This window comes from Amborella trichopoda, chromosome 6, assembly GCF_054954075.1.
Source record: "Amborella trichopoda isolate Santa Cruz 75 chromosome 6, AtrichopodaSantaCruz75HAP2 v2.0, whole genome shotgun sequence".
Classification (NCBI taxonomy): domain Eukaryota; kingdom Viridiplantae; phylum Streptophyta; class Magnoliopsida; order Amborellales; family Amborellaceae; genus Amborella; species Amborella trichopoda.
In genome coordinates, this window is record NC_142341.1 from 40,084,303 (window position 1) to 40,103,686 (window position 19,384).

At 33.4% G+C, this 19,384-nt stretch overlaps 1 protein-coding gene across 17 annotated transcripts in view; it reads left to right on the forward strand.

Annotated features, from left to right (window-relative positions):
• Positions 1-19,384, forward strand: part of LOC18429989 (serine carboxypeptidase 1) — a 58,498-nt gene that overhangs the window by 21,936 nt on the left and 17,178 nt on the right. For 4 of the 17 annotated variants that reach the window (XM_088870730.1, XM_088870727.1, XM_088870742.1 and 1 more), the window contains 5 exons: positions 4,846-4,995; positions 5,877-5,950; positions 17,051-17,130; positions 18,996-19,118; positions 19,244-19,293. In XM_088870730.1, the coding sequence (XP_088726856.1) occupies positions 19,257-19,293 (37 nt within the window). In that variant the 5' untranslated portion in view covers positions 4,846-4,995; positions 5,877-5,950; positions 17,051-17,130; positions 18,996-19,118; positions 19,244-19,256. Of the gene's footprint in view, positions 1-4,845; positions 4,996-5,876; positions 5,951-17,050; positions 17,131-18,995; positions 19,119-19,188; positions 19,294-19,384 lie in introns of those variants that run through there. The other 13 variants (XM_088870735.1, XM_088870732.1, XM_088870744.1 and 10 more) reach the window with 8 other exon arrangements.

Here is a 19,384-nt window from a genome sequence, read left to right on the forward strand (position 1 = left end):
GTTCGTGGAATACAATAATATTGATAATACCATTGATGTTCACCTCTATTTCATGGCTTTGTATCAAATCCCATGGATCATGAAATGGGATTATACAATTTCAGTTAATACTACTGCTGATTATACTTATATTCTCCGATTGGGAAAAACTATCTCTGTAAAATGGTGGGACATATTCAATATGAATCCCACAACAATCACACTCAAAAGAATACCTCAATAAACACCTATATACTAGCCAAGCCCAAATATTGTCAACACCTCTTTTGATTTCCCAACCTATTTGAGAAATATGCTCCAGTCCAACCCCAATGCCTCAAAAGAAGCCTTAGAGCAACAAATGAAAGAAATATTTGCTGAAGCCGGAAGAAAACACGTTTCTTCTGAAGAGACTGTACAATCTTCACCGTTACACACCAATCAGTACTTGCACCTTCCTGTAGCAGATCCGGATGACGAAACAGATCCAGAAGAAGATGATCCGGATGAATTTAGCCAGAGACCTTGACGAATAGTCATTCGTAGCACTATCACTATCATCAGCAACAGAATATGCCAAAGGATCCTCGATACTATCATCAAATAAAGAAGAAATACCCTCACCGACATATACTCCAAAAGAAGATGCTCTCACCGACATATAAGCCAAAAGAAGATGCCCTCACCGACACAAACGCCAAAAGAAGATGCCATCACTTATAGATAGTCCAAAAAAGTTACTGTAGCCACTTGCAAAGCACTGTAGCCATAATCACTAAGCGACAAAGAGAAACACTGTACACAGATGCTTTTTCCTTTTTTGTTTTTGTCTTTTGTCCTTTGGTCCCATTTTCTGTCGTATCACCTTTTGGGCCTTTGTCTTCTTCCTTTTTCTTTGCTTCCTCATGAAGCAATCTCCCTTATAAAAGGGAGCCTCTTCCCTTTCATTTGGCAGATGTCATCCAAGCCTGAGAAGCATGTCGCTCACTCCCTCCTCTCTGCTCCTCTCTGCTCCGCTCTCTCTCTCTTCTTCCTCCGTTGCTTCACTCTACTTTTCTCTCTCTTTCTTCCCCGAAGAAACAATAGATCAATATCAACAATCAAGAGCTATCCTGACCTTCATAGCTCCATACTCACATACCAGGTTTTATCCCTCTTCTCTATTTTTTAATGTGTGACTGCAATATAAACTCTCTTCCTTCATATTGTCCGCAACACTGGAAACTCTTTTCCAGTTACTGCATCTGTAAACAGTAAGTCTACTATTTTAAACATTTCTTTAGCTTGTTTCTTGGTTGATTTGTAATAGTAACAGTATGTCATAGTTTGTAACAGTTGGTAATCATATACGTTGATTAATACAGTGTGAAGTTTAGTAATTTGCCTCAGATGTTTTAGATATTTAGCATGCAATTTAAAATCTTATTTAGTGTAAAAATTGGAGATTTTAATTATGCTCAATGGTTTGTTATTGATATATCGATTATACCCCTCCTTTGCATAATCCTCTTCATTCTAAATTATTATAAAATCCTGCAAGACCTTATTAAATATAATAGTCTCATATTTACATATCTACTTTAGAGTTACTCTAGATCCATAATCACTACCTTATACTCTAAATGTTATAGGATCGGACTATAGATCCTGGGCGTTTTGGTATCTTGTATTTTTTGTTGAACCAAAGGATTGGTTATTTTTTCTTCTATATACGTATATTTAATTTCTTGTTTTAATGTACAAAGAAATTTTTCTTTATTTTGTAATTGACTTTTGACATTATTTATTTCTTTTAATTTGGGTTTATGTATAAAGTCAAAGTGTATTGGTGCATTTTGATAATTAGAAGATATTCCTGTTTGATCTATGGTTAAAAGATATAATAGGGTAAGGAATGGGACTCCGAGTATAACCGCTTGGCTTAATCCCTTAACCATAATAAAAGGTATATTAATACATTGTTGATTATTACAAACAGAAGCATTTGATAATTTATAATTTATAAACAATCTACTTCCATCTGCTGTATTTAATATTTGAGTTGTCTTATCAAAATATTTTGAAGGTACTAGACCTTCATTGATGCAATTCAGGTCAGCGCCTGACTCTATTAAGGCTGATGTTTCAAAACTATAATCTTTTGCAACTATAATTTTGACTTAGACAAACCATTTTTGAATTAGTATTTTATCTATTAAATTCACTGAAGGGAGAGTTACCAGATAAGGTTTCTTTTCTGATGATTCTGGAATTTCTTCTGGTTCTTCCATTATGATTTGATCAAAATCTATTTCATCCGCATCCGTATCTTGTGGAGATTGCTGTTGTAATTCTAAAATTTTTATTCTATTTTTTAATTGAGATACTTCTTTCTTAATTTCTTTGATTTCTTGTTTTAAATCAAAAATTGAAGGTTCCTTTTGTTGAGAAGTATGTTGTTCACTTACTCTCTTCATTATTGCAGCAAAATTGTATTCATCGGGAGATTTATTGATGGGAGTTGTTTTTGCTTTATTCTTAGTTATAAAAATAAATTGAGTAATGACAGACCTTTTTTCATCTGGATCAGTAATTTTTTCAATAATGTCTAAGATGAAATTATCTTCTTGGGTAAGTGTATGAAGGTTATGTGAAGTATGGGACAGCTGCAATCATTATCTTTCATTGGATTTGATGATTCTGACTCTGTTGAAGTATAAGAATCAGATGAGTCTGTCCATAACAGATCATCATCTTGTATATTTTCAATATAAGAACTGGAGGAAGTATCTGAAGATGTAGAATCATAATTGATTATATTATATAATTTTGTTTTAATTGTATCATCTAACTGTAATGACTCTATTTTCTTTTTTAATTTACATTGATGTTTATAATGACCAACTTTACCACACTTATAACATACTGGAAGTTTTCTTTTATGTTTTGTGTGGGGAGAAAATTTATTGATCAATTTTCGTTTAGATTTTTTGTATTGTTTATGGTCTTTAGTAGATTTGGATTTATTCTTTTTTTGTTTATATTTTTTCTTTTTCTTATAGAGTTTTTCAGGCATATTTTTTCTATCAAGATAATATCCAAATTGTTCACAAAAATCACCAAGTTCTTTACGCTTTGTGATTTGTTGTTTATCCAATTGTTTTTTAAGTTTCATATCTGTGCATAAGGCTAATCCTTCAGCACATATTTCTGCGGAGAGTTCTCCAAGTGTATAAGATGAGTATATAATGATTCCATTATGTTTTTTCCTAAGTCTTTCCTTAACCTTTTCAGCAAATAAATATGGTACTCCAGCTATGAATTTTTCTTTCCAGTTGTCTAGTTGACAGTCTTCTCGTATTAATAATCGTGAGAAAAATACATCTTTATACCATTTATAATGAGATAATGTATGACAGCGAAGATTGGAAAGAAGATCATCTGATCTTGCTGCTAACAGTGCTGTACTGCCTACAAAGTGAAGTGTAATGGTATATATTAAAGTGTTGACGGCATCACTTTCCGTATAGATTATTTCTTGATTTTGTTCGTTTCTGGCGGTCCATTGTCTAGTATTGTTGAGGATCCTATGTTTTGTTTCATCATCAACATAAAAATCCCACCATCATCTTAATCATCCAGTAAATCCATTAACTATTGTTTTTGCAACCTCTTGATTTGGGTTGTCTGCCATTTTATTTGCAGAGGCAAACATTGTCATATGTCTCATGACATCTAAAATTTTTAGTTCAGATAAACCATCTATTGTCCAATTGACTATTGATCTTCCTGAGTATGATACTACTTGTTGTATAGCATCCTCTTCAAGTTGGATGTCAACAGGTGTAGGTCTTTTATGATATGGAAGGGCAGTAATTGGTTTCCAATTTTTTCCATAAGCTATTCTATTCATATTATCAGTTATATTAATAGGAGTGGTATCCATAAATGCATGTTCTTGATTTTGGATAGTATCTTCTATTATTGGTTCTTCTTGGAGCATCATTGTTTCATGCTCTGGAATTTTAGCTTTGCCTTTATCTGAAGATTCCGGTATTGGACTAGGTATATTTGTTGTAGGAATAGTAAGTTTGGGAGATGGTATTCCTTTAATATCTAGCTGAGCTAGTTTGGCTATTAATTGATCCATTAGGGACTTATTATTGTCTCCAATATGAAATTTATTTTTATTTAACTCTGGAGGTGGTTTGAACAAAACTGCTTTAGGACGGGAAGGAGTTATTTTTTCCTTTGACACTAGTCTTTCTATTCTTTCCGCCTGTTTTCTTAAAGATTGCATATACAAATTTGTATAATTATTTTGTTCCACAATATGAGGTATTAACTCTTGTTTTTTACCAAGTTCTTTGGGTAAGACTTTATATGGAGTAGCAATAATATCATATAAAGATTGAGGTGGTTCTCCTTTATTAGATGGAGTTACTCCTTTAAGTATTATACTCTTTTCAGGACGATGTGTACTAGCAGTAGTAGTTCCATCTGTGCTCATATAAGTTTTTTCTTCCAAAGTTTGAAGACTATCAAATGAAGGAATATTCATCTTATCTTGATATTTTTCTTTTAGCCATATAAAATATCCTTTTGTTTCTCTTTTTTTTTTGAGAAATTTATTATATTTTGCTTGTAATAATTTTCTTAATTTTAATGGTACTGTTGTAAGATACCTTTCTCTAATATGTTTATTTTCATTTGAAATATAATCTTGCTTAATATATTTAGTCTTGATTTTCTTCCTCTTTTTTTCTAATTTGGCTGCTAAATATTCATTAGTATATTCATGAGTATATATATCAAAAGCATTATTATCTTCTATATTATCCTCTATTTGTAAGGTCAATATTTGAAATTCTTCTATACTTGGCTCAGGAGTATAGGTAGGGAGAACAACATGGTCAGCTGTTCTTCGTATTCCTTGGAATTGTAAATCTGAATAAGGTATTGTTTGAGAAGAAGAAGATTGAGAAGGAGGAGGAAGTATAATGACATCAGGAGTAGTAGAACAAGATTTTCTACTTGGTATTATTGGTTTTTTATTTCTTTTCCTGTTTATATTTATGTCATCCTGTATTTGTTGGAATTTTATTTCAATATTCCCATCTGGATGTTCAATAATTTGATTTGGAATATTATGACTTGGTACTTCTTGGGGTTGATTTGCATGTTGCAATGCCCAAGACTGTGGTAAAACAATATCTGACCATTTGATTGTTTTAGGTACAATAGTATGGGATTTTTCCATATTTGTTTGGAATAATATGGTTTGATCTTTTTTATCCATTGTCATAATATTAGGACAAAGGGTATTCATTACTTTATAATATATTCTGTATACTATGGCTAAATTTTGGGAACCATGTATCATATCGAATCCATGGGTTTTCAGATTGATAGATAGTATATTTAATATATTTGGGTCAGTTAAAGAAACTGCAAAATTTGGAAAACAGTTAAAATATATTGGTCCACTACACAGGCTGGATTCAACCATGCCTAGGAGTGAATCAGTAAAATTATTGTGTCTTGTATCTCTTAGGCATACAAGCACTGAGGTGTTTAACGCTAATCGGGTTAAAGGTTTAATGGCTATTTGAATAAGGCCAATGTGTAAATATTTGTACTGATTTTCCTTATGTTTATCAATAACTTTTTTAGATAGTAGTTGAAAGTCTTCCTGATTCTGTATAACAGACTTCTACTGTCTTTATAGCATAACCCATTTTAAATTTAAATGATCGTTTAGGATAAATATCTGTTATTGGTACCTTAGGAATATTCCAATCTTGAATGTGATCTTCAATGTCATTTATTATGATTTGTTCCTTATTTTTAACTCTGAGTGTTTGAGATGAAGTTGCATTCTTACCTGTAAGATTCCTAATTAAATTTGCCATCTGTAGGTTGCGGATAATGACAATCTGGACGATCAAGGGTCCAGCGTGTTCCCCTAAGCGGCTCTTCCTGGCCTTGGCGGGTACTTTGCCTAGACTTGTCCTTTCGTCTCTTGTCTTAACTCTCGGACCAACTTTCTTGGATGTAAATTTAATTCGGTTTCGTTAGTAAAAATGTAACTTTTACCTCTTACAGTTTACTGTTTAGGAACAGTATTGCTGTTTGTTATAGTTCAACTGTTTACACTGTTCCACTGTTTGGACAGTTCTACTGTATGGCTCTGATACCAAAACGCCCAGGATCTACAGTCCGATCCTATTTATATAACATTTAGAGTATAAGGTAGTGATTATGGATCTAAAGTAACTCTAGAGTAGATATGTAAATATGAGACTATTATATTTAATAAGGTCTTGCAGGATTTTATAATAATTTAGAATGAAGAGGATTATGCAAAGGAGGCGTATAATCGATATATCAATAACAAACCATTGAGCATAATTAAAATCTCCAATTTTTACATTAAATATGATTTTAAACTGCATGCTAAATATCTAAAACATCTAAGGCAAATTACTAAACTTCACACTGTATTAATCAACGTATATGATTACAAACTGTTACAAACTATGACATACTGTTACTATTACAAATAAACCAAGAAACAAGCTAAAGAAATGTTTAAAATAGTAGACTTACTGTTTACAGATGCAGTAACAGGAAAAAAGTTTCCAGTGTTGCGGACAATATGAAGGAAGAAAGTTTATATTGCAGTCACAAATTAAAAAATAGAGAAGTGGGATAAAACCTGGTATGTGAGTATGGAGCTATGAAGGTCAGGATAGCTCTTGATTGTTGATATTGATCTATTGTTTCTTCGGGGAAGAGAGAGAGAGAGAAAAGTAGAGTGAAGCAACGGAGAAAGAAGAGAGAGAGAGCGGAGCAGAGAGGAGAGAGTGAGCGACCTGCTTCTCAGGCTTGGATGACCTCTGCCAAATGAAAGGGAAGAGGCTCCCTTTTATAAGGGAGATTGCTTCATGAGGAAGCAAAGAAAAAGGAAGAAGACAAAGGCCCAAAAGGTGATACGACAGAAAATGGGACCAAAGGACAAAAGACAAAAACAAAAAAGGAAAAAGCATCTGTGTACAATGTTTCTCTTTGTCGCTTAGTGATTATGGATACAGTGCTTTGCAAGTGGCTACAGTAACTTTTTTGGACTATCTGTAAGTGATGGCATCTTCTTTTGGCGTTTGTGTCGGTGAGGGCATCTTCTTTTGGCTTATATGCCGGTGAGAGCATCTTCTTTTGGCGTATATGTCGGTGAGGGTATTTCTTCTTTATTTGATGATAGTATCGAGGATCCTTTGGCATATTCTGTTGCTGATGATAGTGATAGTGTTACGAATGGCTATTCGTCAAAGTCTCTGGCTAAATTCATCCGGATCATCTTCTTCTGGATCTGTTTCGTCATCCGGATCTGCTACAGGAAGGTGCAAGTACTGATTGGTGTGTAACGGTGAAGATTGTACAGTCTCTTCAGAAGAAACTGGTTTTCTTCCGGCTTCAGCAAATATTTCTTTCATTTGTTGCTCTAAGGCTTCTTTTGAGGCATTGGGGTTGGATTGGAGCATATTTCTCAAATAGGTTGGGAAATCAAAAGAGGTGTTGGCAGTATTTGGGCTTGGCTGGTATATAAGTGTTTGCTGAGGTATTCTTTTGGGTGTGATTGTTGTGGGATCCATATTGAATATGTCTCACCATTTTACAGAGATAGTTTTTCCCAATCGAGGAATATAAGTATAATCAGCAGTAGTATTAACTGAAATTGTATAATCCCATTTCATGATCCATGGGATTTGATACAAAGCCATGAAATAGAGGTGAACATCAATAGTATTATCAATATTATTGTATTCCACGAATTGTTCCTGCACTGTTTTGAAAGCAGGAGGTAAGATTGAAGATGTTGAGCCCCACACTAAGAACCAGTTTTTGAACCATGTGGGGAATCTTTCAAAAATAGGTAGCCGGAACTGTATGTACCAGCTGTGTGTGTTATTTGGATTTTGGTAGTAAAAGAACTTATGTCAGGCTTCAATATATTTGGCATACTTATAGTATTTATAAGAGAAATCTGGGTTGTGCTATTTTTTTCCTTGCACGGGATTACAACCCCACTCATCATAGGAAAGTAGTTTTTTGATTTGAACCTTTGAGTACGCAATGACTCTGGTGTTTTGCTGGTAATAATGGACAACGGAAATGGATCCCATTTCCATAAGGATGGCTTCATAGTACTCTTTGGTTTTTACACCATTGGTTGGATTTAGGTGATTGAGCAGGTATAATGGAGCAAGTTTTATTGGGTCTGTATTGATGTGTTGTTCATCAATAGTAATGTCCATGAGGTAAGCTCGTTCAATATATGAGGATTTTGGTACATTTGTCTTTGAAGCAGATTTAGACTGAGCTCGAGAATAAATGGGATTTGAAGCATGTGCTTCGGGATAGGTTATTTGATGCATAGGAGAGTGTGAAGGGGAACGGATTGCCAAAGGCGAAGGTTCTCCTTCGAATGGTATTATATTGGTCATTGGGCGTTTATCGTGGCGAGAAGTGCTACGAGAACCCATTATAGGTGAAAGTGAAATATTATTATTTCTATTTTCGTTGAACAGTTGTAATGCAAGGGACAAAGGTGATTCGTCGTTGCTGTCAGTGTTGCCCGGCAAATACAGATTCAAGAACAAGATAAATATAAAACAGCTTTTAATGTTCCATTTGGCCAATACGAATGGAATGTCATGCCCTTCGGTTTAAAAAATGCTCCATCCAAATTTCAGAAAATAATGAATGATGTCTTCAATGCTTATCATCATTTCATGATAGTTTATATTGATGATGTTTTAATCTTCTCTGAATCTATAGAGCAACATTTTAAGCATCTTCATACTTTTATTAATGCAGTCCAAAATGCTGGGTTAGTTGTATCAGCCAAAAAGATTAATTTATTCAAAACGAATATTAGGTTCCTAGGACATATGATCCACCATGGCACAATTATTCCCATTGATAGATCAATTCAATTTGCTGATAAATTTCCTGATCAAATACTTGATAAGAAAAACCTTCAAAGATTCTTAGGATGTTTAAATTATGTTAGTGATTTTTATCCTAATCTTGCTATAGATTCTAAACCTTTATATGATAGACTCAAAAAGAATCCTCCACCATGGACAAATATCCATACTCGAGCAGTACAAATAATCAAACAAAAGGTAAAAGCTCTTGTTTGTCTTTCTCTTCCTCATCCTACGGCGTTCAAAATTATAGAATGTGACGCCTCTGATATCAGCTTAGGTGGTATTCTCAAAGAAAGTATTTATATATATATATATATATATATATATATATATATATATATATATATATATATATATATGGATTTGTCTAGAGTTAACAACCTCTTAAAATACAAATGTTCAAGTTAGAAGGGATTGTGATAGGTGTATTTATCAAAATAATGATTATTTTTTATTAAAAAATTATTTAAATAGGTAACTTTACTATTAAGCAAGGGTAAATTTGAAATTTTCACAAAAGTACAATGGCATTTTGGAAGTTGATGTCTTGGAACTTTATTTGTAGAGTGTCCTTGTCCTTTAGTAAAAATTACAATTTTACCCCTTATGGAGATGACAAAAGTATCTTTTGTCTTGTAGTAATATTTACAAAATTTCCCCATAAAAGTAACGTTTTTTAAAAAATAGACTACAAAATTAATAAATCCGCCCATCACAACTCTCTCTATCTTGAACCTTTACAATTTGAAGGGTTGTGAAGTTTAGAATACCCATATATATATATATATATATATATATATATATATATATATATATATAGAGAGAGAGAGAGAGAGAGAGGAGGTGGGAGGAACACATACTAATGGATTATGCTGGGATTGATTGCTTACACGAAACTGAGTAACCGAAGGGTTTTAAAAAAGGAAAATGGTTTGATAGGGCTGCAGCCCTATCAAAATAAGTAAAGCCTTACCTTGTAACTCATCGAATATTGCAATTCAAGTATCGTAAATCTTTTACATCAATCCTCTCGGCTTGAACATTATAGTTGTGAAAAAAAATTAGGTTTTTGTCTTTAAGTGATATTTACACAAACACCCTTACTGAATGAACGAGATATCATAAAAAGTAAATTTTTTTTTTTTGAAAAAAATACACCTCATATTTAGTAAATTCATCCATCACAACTCACTCTAACTTCACCATTTGTAATTTGAAGTATTGTGAATTATAGATTATCCCATAAATGAAAGAGTAATTTACATACAGGCACAAAAACAAACCTAAAAAAAAATTGAAACCAGACCAATGTTGCTAATATCAGACCAAATGACAAAAATAACAAAAATAAAAAAGCCAAGAGAGGACCGTAATTGCATGTAATTTTCAGGAAAAAAAAAACTCATTTTGTATTTTTTCAGATTTGTTTTCATGGTCATACGTAAATTATTCTAAATGAAATCCATAATTTTTCCTTATGCATGAATACAAATGTTAGGACTTAGGAGAAGGGATTCAAATACCTCAAAGGATGGCTAACCTAAAGCTCAGAATAGTTTCTCAAATAGTTGCTTGTGAATTTTAAACACAAAGTAGCTCTTCATGTGGAAGGTGGCACTTCTTGTTGCAATTGCTATGAATTTTTAATAAAGGATTACACATTTTATCATATTCCTCATTGCACTAGTTTTATGTAAAAAAATAATTTTATGATTTCCCTGGTCTAATGTTACTTCTCATTTACTTGATTTGTCATTGATGATTTCATTGAGAACAAGTTGCCTAGCTTGCATTCTGATTTTTTTGTTCTAGCACGTATATAACTGTGGGGAATCAAGTTAATAAAAGGCATTTGTATTACTATTTTGCTACTTCAGAGCGAGATACTAAGAATGATCCAGTTGCAATCTGGCTTAATGGTGGTCCTGGTTGTTCTGGACTCAATGCAGTTGTGTACTTACTGGGTTGGTAGCAAAATACACTTTTATGTTAGTTAGTAATTGTTCATTAGCTTACAATAAATATAATTTTTGATGTTTTTCCAATGATTTGTGGATTTTTCTAATTATTTGCCTTATTTTTCTATTCTTATTTTCTTTTTTTTAGATTTTCTGAATTGTTTCAATTTATTTATCGATTTTTCCATATTCCATTGTTTATATACTTTTTCCATCATTCTTACAATAAAAGGATTGTACAATACAAGACCATTTATTTTTGTTACAAGGAGGTCATAATTACTCTTAACTATTAGATATCAAATTGGATGGCGTGGGGTGTGTCACGAAGTTGAGGAATTATTTTTTGAACTTTGAGTTTAGTCAATGATAAGGATATCAGAAGTGAAAGAAGCTTAAGGAAATGCTTTAGAACCAGATGGTATCTCGATAGAGGTTTAGAAGTACATGGGGGAGGTTGGTATTGATTGGCTGACCAAGCTATTCAACAAGGTATTGAGAACAAAGAAAATGTTTGACGAATGGAGGAAAAATACCGAATTGTTCAGGTACCTATTTACAAGAACAAAGGAGACATATAAAATTGTGCGAAATATCGAGGAATTAAACTTATGAGCCACACTATGAAGCTCTGGTAGAGAATGATTGAGCAACGATTAAGATATGAAACTAGCGTCAGGGACGGTGAACAACTGAGGCTATTTTCCTACTTAGGCAACTGATTGAGTAGTTTAGGGCGAAGGCTAAATGCCTCCACATGGTCTTTATTGATCTAGAGAAATCTTATGATAAAGTACCTCGATATTTGATTTGGTGGTTGTTGAAAAATAAAGGAGGCTCTAGATACTACATCGACTTAGTGAGAGATATGTATGATGCAGGGCTAACTAGTGTACGAATAACTAGTGGAGAGATGTGTGAGTTTTCAGTGACAATAGGTCTACATCAGTGGTCAGCAATGAGTAAATAACTCTTTGTCTTAGTTATGGACTGCTTAACTAGGCACCCACAAGATGAGGTACCATTGTGCATGTTGTTCACAACTGACATAGTTTTGTTCGATGATATTCAAAACAACGTCAATATAAAGTTACAACTTTGGATGGATGCTTTAGAATCTAAAGGTTTAAAAATTAGCCGGACTAAGACAGAGTAAATGGAATGCAAGTTTAGTAATAATAGGAGTAGAGACAAGGAAGTTGTTAAGATTGACAAGCCATGAATTGCCGAAAAGAATATATTTTCGATATCTTAGGTTGATAATCCAGGAAAATGAAGAGATTGAGGAAGATGACACACAAAATTAGAGCTGGGTGAGAAAAGTGGAGATGTGCAAGCTGAATTTTATGTGATTGCTGCATACCAATGAAGCTGAGAAGCAAGTTCTATAGGACAGCTATAAGACCAACTTAGCTCTATGGGCTGGAATGTCGGGCAGTCAAAACATAATTTACCTATAGAATGAGTAGTGGAGATGAGGATCTTGAGATGGATGGGTGACAAGATAAGAAGGGATAGAGTTCGAAATAAATATATTATAAAAATTTTAGGTATGACACCAATAGAGGATAAGATGAGAGATAGTAGAGTTAGGTGGGCTGGTCATATGTAGTGCAGATCTAGTACAACACCTATTAGGAGATGCGAGTTAGTTCAATTGGAACGTTAAAAAAAAAGAAAGGGATAGGCCCAAAAGAATATGGTTGGAAGTAGTGAGAAAAGATATGATAACTTATGATCTCACCGAGGGCATGATCCTTAATAGAGCAGAATGACAAACCAGGACTCATGTAACCATCCGTGATTAGTTGGGAAAAGGCTTTGACAACGACGACGATGAAGATAGAAGTTGCAAAGGCAATGGGATATGTAATTAAGACATTCTATCGAAAAGCAACAGCCTTGGAAAATGGTTCTTATCAGTGTTCTAAAAATCAGATTGGTGTGGTGGATCCTTCGCCACCGATTCCGCTCAAATCGGCAAAACTGGTGATCCAACCAAATTAAAAAAAAAGAAAAAGAGAATGGAAATTGTAATATGTGATGTATATAATATGATTGAGTTGAAATGTTGTATTGGTTAGAGTGAAAGGCTATAGAATTGATAGTGCAGGGGTAGAGGTTTTGGTTCGAGTGAAAGACGGTAGAAATGAAGTTCAATTCTTTCCCTTAATTTTTATGTTTAAAATAAAATATTTATATAAGTTTCTCAATTTAAAAATAAGTTGGCAACCTCACCGGAAGGTTCAAGCGCTATAACCATTATCACTTTAATGAGCATTGTTTATAGTGTATATAGCTCTAATTACCAAAACCCATGTCTCGGTTTTATTAGGGTACTCCTATATATACAATATTTTTTTAATGTACTCGACATTATTTGGATACTCAATATCATTGCTTTGTAATGTAAAATGTTTTTGAAACCTGGTGTTTATCATCATTTAGAGTAGTAGAATAGATATTTCTTTAAGAAATTGGTTGCACTCTATGAGCGGTTTAAAAGCAATTAATATTCTATATGGGTGATATCACACATCATGTGGATGATGTCATTGTCTACTATAATTAATAAATATTTTTCTTTCCATAAAGAACTTCTACTTTACCTGTGATTAATTACCTAAAATACCTCTAGACAAAAAACTACTCCTTTGTGAAGTGGATATCAAGTGTCTAAAAATGGTGAGTACATTAAAGAAATATTCTATGTATAGGAGTACCTTAGCAAAACCTTGTTTGCAACTTGAAACCATTTTTTTTTTTTTATATCCATACATCTTGATGTTGAAATGATCAATTAGATAGTTCTCCAATGTCAAAATAGCTTTCTCCAATGGATTTTTTAGTGTATATTGTTGATTATACTAGAAAGCAATATCATTAATCTGCTTTGGAGGAATCATCTTCTGGGGAAGCATTTGGATTTTTTGGCCGATTTGGAGAATGTCTTCGGCTTCTTGGGCTGGATCAATATATACACTATAGTTTAAACAAGGGTTTAATATATATACAAAAGTGCTCAAGAATCCATTGGAAAATGCTGTTTGACATTGGAAAACCATTTAATAGATCATCTTGATATCTAAATGTATAGATAGGGAAAAAGAAAAAGACTCCAAGTCCGAAAAATAGTACATCTTGCAACACATTATCTAGACTATCTATTTTCAAGATTTTCATGCATTTATATATCTACTTGAATCAAACTAATTTTGGAGTTCAAAATTTTATAATTAGAAATGCAAATAGATTTTAGGGCCATCCTAAAAATTTATAACAAGTTTGGAGCTACGCCTTAATTTGATTATTTAATGTTACACTTCTTGTTAAATCCCTTGTATATGAGACTTGTAGACATAAAACAATAGATGAAGCGTAATGCCACCAATGGGTAAGGGTGCTAACTGGCCTCCTTTGACCCCGAAAAGGTGGAAGGTAGGCCTCGGCCAGCCTAAACCCAAAAATTTAATTTTAGTATTGGCTTGAATTCATGATGACAAGGTCTAAGCTGGTTTGAGAGTGAATAAATGGCAGGTCTAGGGTGAGCCTTATTTAGGTATAAGAAAGTTTTCTAATATATGCTATATATAAGGAAAAGGTTTGTATAAAGTTGAGGCCCTAAACAATCAAACTAAGGCACAACTCAAAAATTCATCAGAAGAAGTTGTTCCGATGCGGAAAGACCTCAGATCCGATCATCTTGATCTCCAAATTCAAGTTTTGGAAATGGTACCTCATATAATATGCATTATCTAGAGCAACAGTTTTCAAGATTTTCAACTTTTCATAGATTTGCTTGCTCTACATTGCTTTTGAAGCTTTAAATTTTATAATTAGAGATGATAATAAATTTTCACACAATTCCAAAGATGTTTTATACTGAAACAACATTTGCGTGTTCTATATAATGGCTGCCAAAACATTGTTTAGAAACAAACAGCGAAAATGAATGGAAGCTTGCTGCACTTTCTTTGCTTGTTGATGGAAAATAAGGGGGTGTAATATTGAAACTTGTGAGGGAGAATATCAAACGGTGAATAATATGCCACTATCGTTCTTTAAGTATTTTATTTCTGGGTAAGAGTATTTCTTTGAGTATATTATTTCTGGGTAAGAGTATTAAAGGGGATGCTTAACTGGATTCCTTTGGTATTTTTCTATATATTAGGTGTTGGGCTCACCCAGTTGAGTTCTCTCGCACGAATGCCGATATGCGCAGTGGAACCCGGATATGGGACATAAAATATACCAAAAAGATGTGTGTGAGTGGGAAACATGCAATAAAGTTATTTTCAGGCTAAATTCATGGGAAAAAGAGACAAATTGATTATTAAAGTAATGGTTACAATATTCTTTCAAGAAACAAACTTTCTTGGACACCCTGATTTCTTATTGATGGTTTTTTTCTCTCTAGGTTTTCCCTCTCTGAGGTTCTTCTCTATCTCAGAGGCTTTTTTTTTTTTTTCCGGAGGTTTTCCCTCTCTAAAAGAAAATATTCTTTATTTTCTCTCTTTAACAGACTTCTCTCTCTTCTTCTTCTCTCTCTAAGAAGAAAGATTACTTTCTCTCTCTTCTTATTCTCGCTAAGAGAAGTCTTTTTGTGGATTACTTTCTCTGTTTCTTATTTTCTCTCTAACAAGCTTCTCTCTCTAAGAAGGGTTATTTTCTCTTTCTTCTTATTCTCTCTAAGAGAGAGAAGAAGAATGGTTACTTTCTCTCTCTTCGTATTCATTCTAAGAGAAGTCTTTTTTGGGGTAACTTTAAGGGTTACTTTCTCTCTCTTCTTATTCTCTCTAAAAGAAGTCTTTTTGTGAGTAACTTTTTCTCTCTTCTTATTTCTCTAAGAGAAGGCTTTACGTTTTCTTAATGCAGCAAGAAGAGGTTTTGGTTAAAACACCAACCCATAGAGTACTCCAACGACCAATATGAGGCATTTTATAATGTTCTAGGTGGAATTTTTGACAACTTTATTTAACTTTTTATCTTCTCATGTGGTCCCTCATGTAGGGACCACATGTAGATATCTCTTTTGAAAAGCGCACAACCTCTTCACGTGAGGTTATCTCTTGTTAATAAGTTTATGACTTAGCATCAAGTCATTTAATATTGTTAAAATCATATACCCAATTATTGGGATATTTTCATTGGTGACCATCGATAGGACGCCCAACATAAAGGGGTTCGAGAGCAGAAAAAACATGGTGAAAATTACATAGGTTTGGTGCATTTAGAAAGCTCTCTCTCTCTCTTGTGAAAAATACTGCCATGGGATTCCTCCCATGAAAATAGGTAGGGAGCGTAAGGCCCTCATGGGCAAACGCACCAAGATCATTTCTACTTTGAGTCATCTATTAAAAGAGTACATGAATATGATCAATTCAATCAATAACATGGATGAAGATGAGCTAGAAACATGTTTATTTTTGTTCAAACAATGAATTACACTAGTCAATGTAAACCAAACAATGCTAACCTCAACTATGGAAACCTCTTAAAACTGAATTTTGCAATACATATTATGAGAACATTTTGTTTTGATTAAACAGATTATCAATGCCTATGCATATTTCTGTTCCAAATAACCAGAAAACTTAGTTTTGTGTCAAATCCTTTATTTTTTTGCTTAGTTTTTCTCTGGTTCAATTCTATGATAATAAGAGTAAATAAATTTCAAAGCACTTACATGATGCTATAGAGATTAGAGAAAATCATGTTTGGGCATGTAACAATGCCTGTCGATGTGAATCGATCTGAAAAAGAGCATAACTCCCTACTATAGGATATCTCCTAGCTTTAAAGTGTTTGGATAACTGCACTCATCGTCATCTGAACTGAAAATACCACATTAACAAATGAGAAAATACCAAGGAATCACATTTTCCGGCAATGAACCAAAATTGACTTGACTATGAAATGAAAAAGTATGTAGTATTGACTTTAGTACACTTACACATTGATTGAACTAGTGTCAAAAGTAAATGGAATTTGAACTGCTGTTGTTCTTAAGACTGTTACTTACCTGAAGGCTAATATTTGCTGCATTTAAATTCTCTTCAAACGGCATTATGAAGAAAGATACTCTTCAAACTGCAGAAGCCACTGGATATGTTTCTAGTTCCTGATTCCATCTGATTGCAGGCCCTTTCAAGGTTGATGACAATGAAGATTACCTTATAAATGGGGCAAGGGTCAAGCTGAATCCATATTCTTGGAGTAAGGTAGCACTAAATTGAATGGTTTCTATGTGCAGTACTTCTGGTTTAATCATGGCAATTTATTATCTATTCGTCTAAGGAAGACTTTGCGAATCAACCTGTAGAATGTGAATACTTAATAACAAGAGACATTATTTCAGTCTCTTTGATTTGAATATCAAGTTAGTGTTGATTGAGTTAATGTGCTATAAACATGCTTGCACATTTGATCAAATATAAGGAATCATTTCCTATGGTACGTAATCATAATAGGCATGTCTGTATTTGAACATTACTTGTTTGCATCTTAATTAGTAGGTATTCTTTAGGTTATATCTCTCATAATTAACCATTTGGACCAGTATGCAAAGAAGATCATTGTAAATTGCTTCCTGGTTATACCTCATTACCACAAAGCCTCATAGGATGTAGGCATTTTCAATTTTTAATTCAAAATGTACCATGCCCTTAAAATTTTCTTTTTGGCGATAATTAATTGCAGTTTCAATTGATTCATAAATATAGTTTGATTGTTATCCCTCTTGGTTTGGGTTTTCTATGGGTTCCTTCGATTGGTTAACCATTCTCTAAATCACACATGCACAAGGAACTGCCGGAGTGGGTCTTGGCCTCCATCTTTAAATTTTGTTATGATTGGGTGTTTTTTTCATTAGAAATCTTTGAATATTTTGTTTTGAGATTCAGATACTTTGACACATAAAAAATTCAATATTGCTATCTTAAATCCACTTTGACGCTTGTTTATTGTTCTCTTTCAACTCTGTCATTATATATGGATCCCATATAGTCGTAATCTTGTGATCTTTTGCTACGATAACTAGCCTTCTTGAGTAATGGCTTGGCAATTGGGATCCCTTTTTATTGCTGTCAGTCCCCCCACAAGCTTGACAAGACAAAGTAGTTTACACTCTTAATTATTATCTGTTGTCAATCCTCCATATATGTTTTCTGAAAGGGTGAGATATCTTGAGCTATGTTGCTGGATCTTTCACAATGCCTACAGAGCAAAAAGGCAGTAGCTCAATGGGATGTCAGAGAAAATAGGATTGCTTTATAGATGTTCAGTTCCTTGGAAGTTACTATGAATCTCATCTTGTTTCTGTGGCCAATGAAAGTACGATCACCTCAAAAAGGTTACTCTGTCAAATTAAGCTTCTTGTATCAATTCGAACCTGATATCATGGCAAAGAATCATGTAAATCCCATGAGCTAGGATTTTCAAGATGTCTTTTCTCTCGTTTGAAATGATGTGTCCCTGATGTACTTTATGATTGCAACAAAATTAGAAGTGGCTGTTCTGAAATCCAGCGATTGCACAAGATTGTTTAAGTAATTTAATTATTAATGACATAGTTTGAGAATGTTTGGGTATCCATCCTGCTATTCTGATGTTCCCGTAGCTGTTATCACCAGAAGGGGTGTGGATCAGATATATTTATAGGGCTTTACATTCTTTTATTTATTGGTATTCTCTTAGCTCTGAAATGTATTATTTTAGATACCATTTCCTTATTGTTGTTTTCCCTTGATGGATTGTTGTCCTTGTGACCCTTTCTTTAATTTTCCTTGAGGGAATTTTATCATATTTCATGATTAATACTTTCTCTGCCTTTCTCTCTGTTGTAGGTATGGTTTGAAACTTTTCTCTCTGTTGCATGTACGGTTGAAACTTATTTTTTAGTTTAATTTACATTGGTGTCCAATATGATTTAACTGGATTGTTGTTCTTGTGACCCTTTCTTTAATGGTTCTTAAGGGAGATTTTATTGTAGTTCATGATTAGTTCTTTCATTCTCCAATACTGATATTGCCTCTCTCTGTCGCATCTATGATTGAAACTTAACTTTTTAGTTTAATTTACTTTGTAGGTGTCCAACTTGATTTATGTTGATGCACCCGCTGGGACTGGATTCTCATATGCTGATAACTCAGATGACTACATAGTTGATGACCCTGAGATCAATGCAGATATATATGAATTAATTTTAAAGGTCAGAAAGTATTAATATATAAGTAACCCAAAGAGCTGTACATTAATTGTATCTGATGATGTTCTGATACAGTGGTTTCTTGAGTATCCTGAATTCCTGCCTAATACATTTTATGTTATTGGAAGCTCATAAGGTGGAATGCTTGTACCAGTAGTCGCACTACTAATAGATGAAGGTAGAATTGATTCTCCAATGTTATTTTCTTCAATTATCTGATAATTTTATTGTATTTTTTTATGTTCTAAAAATTTATGTACCCTTTAGTA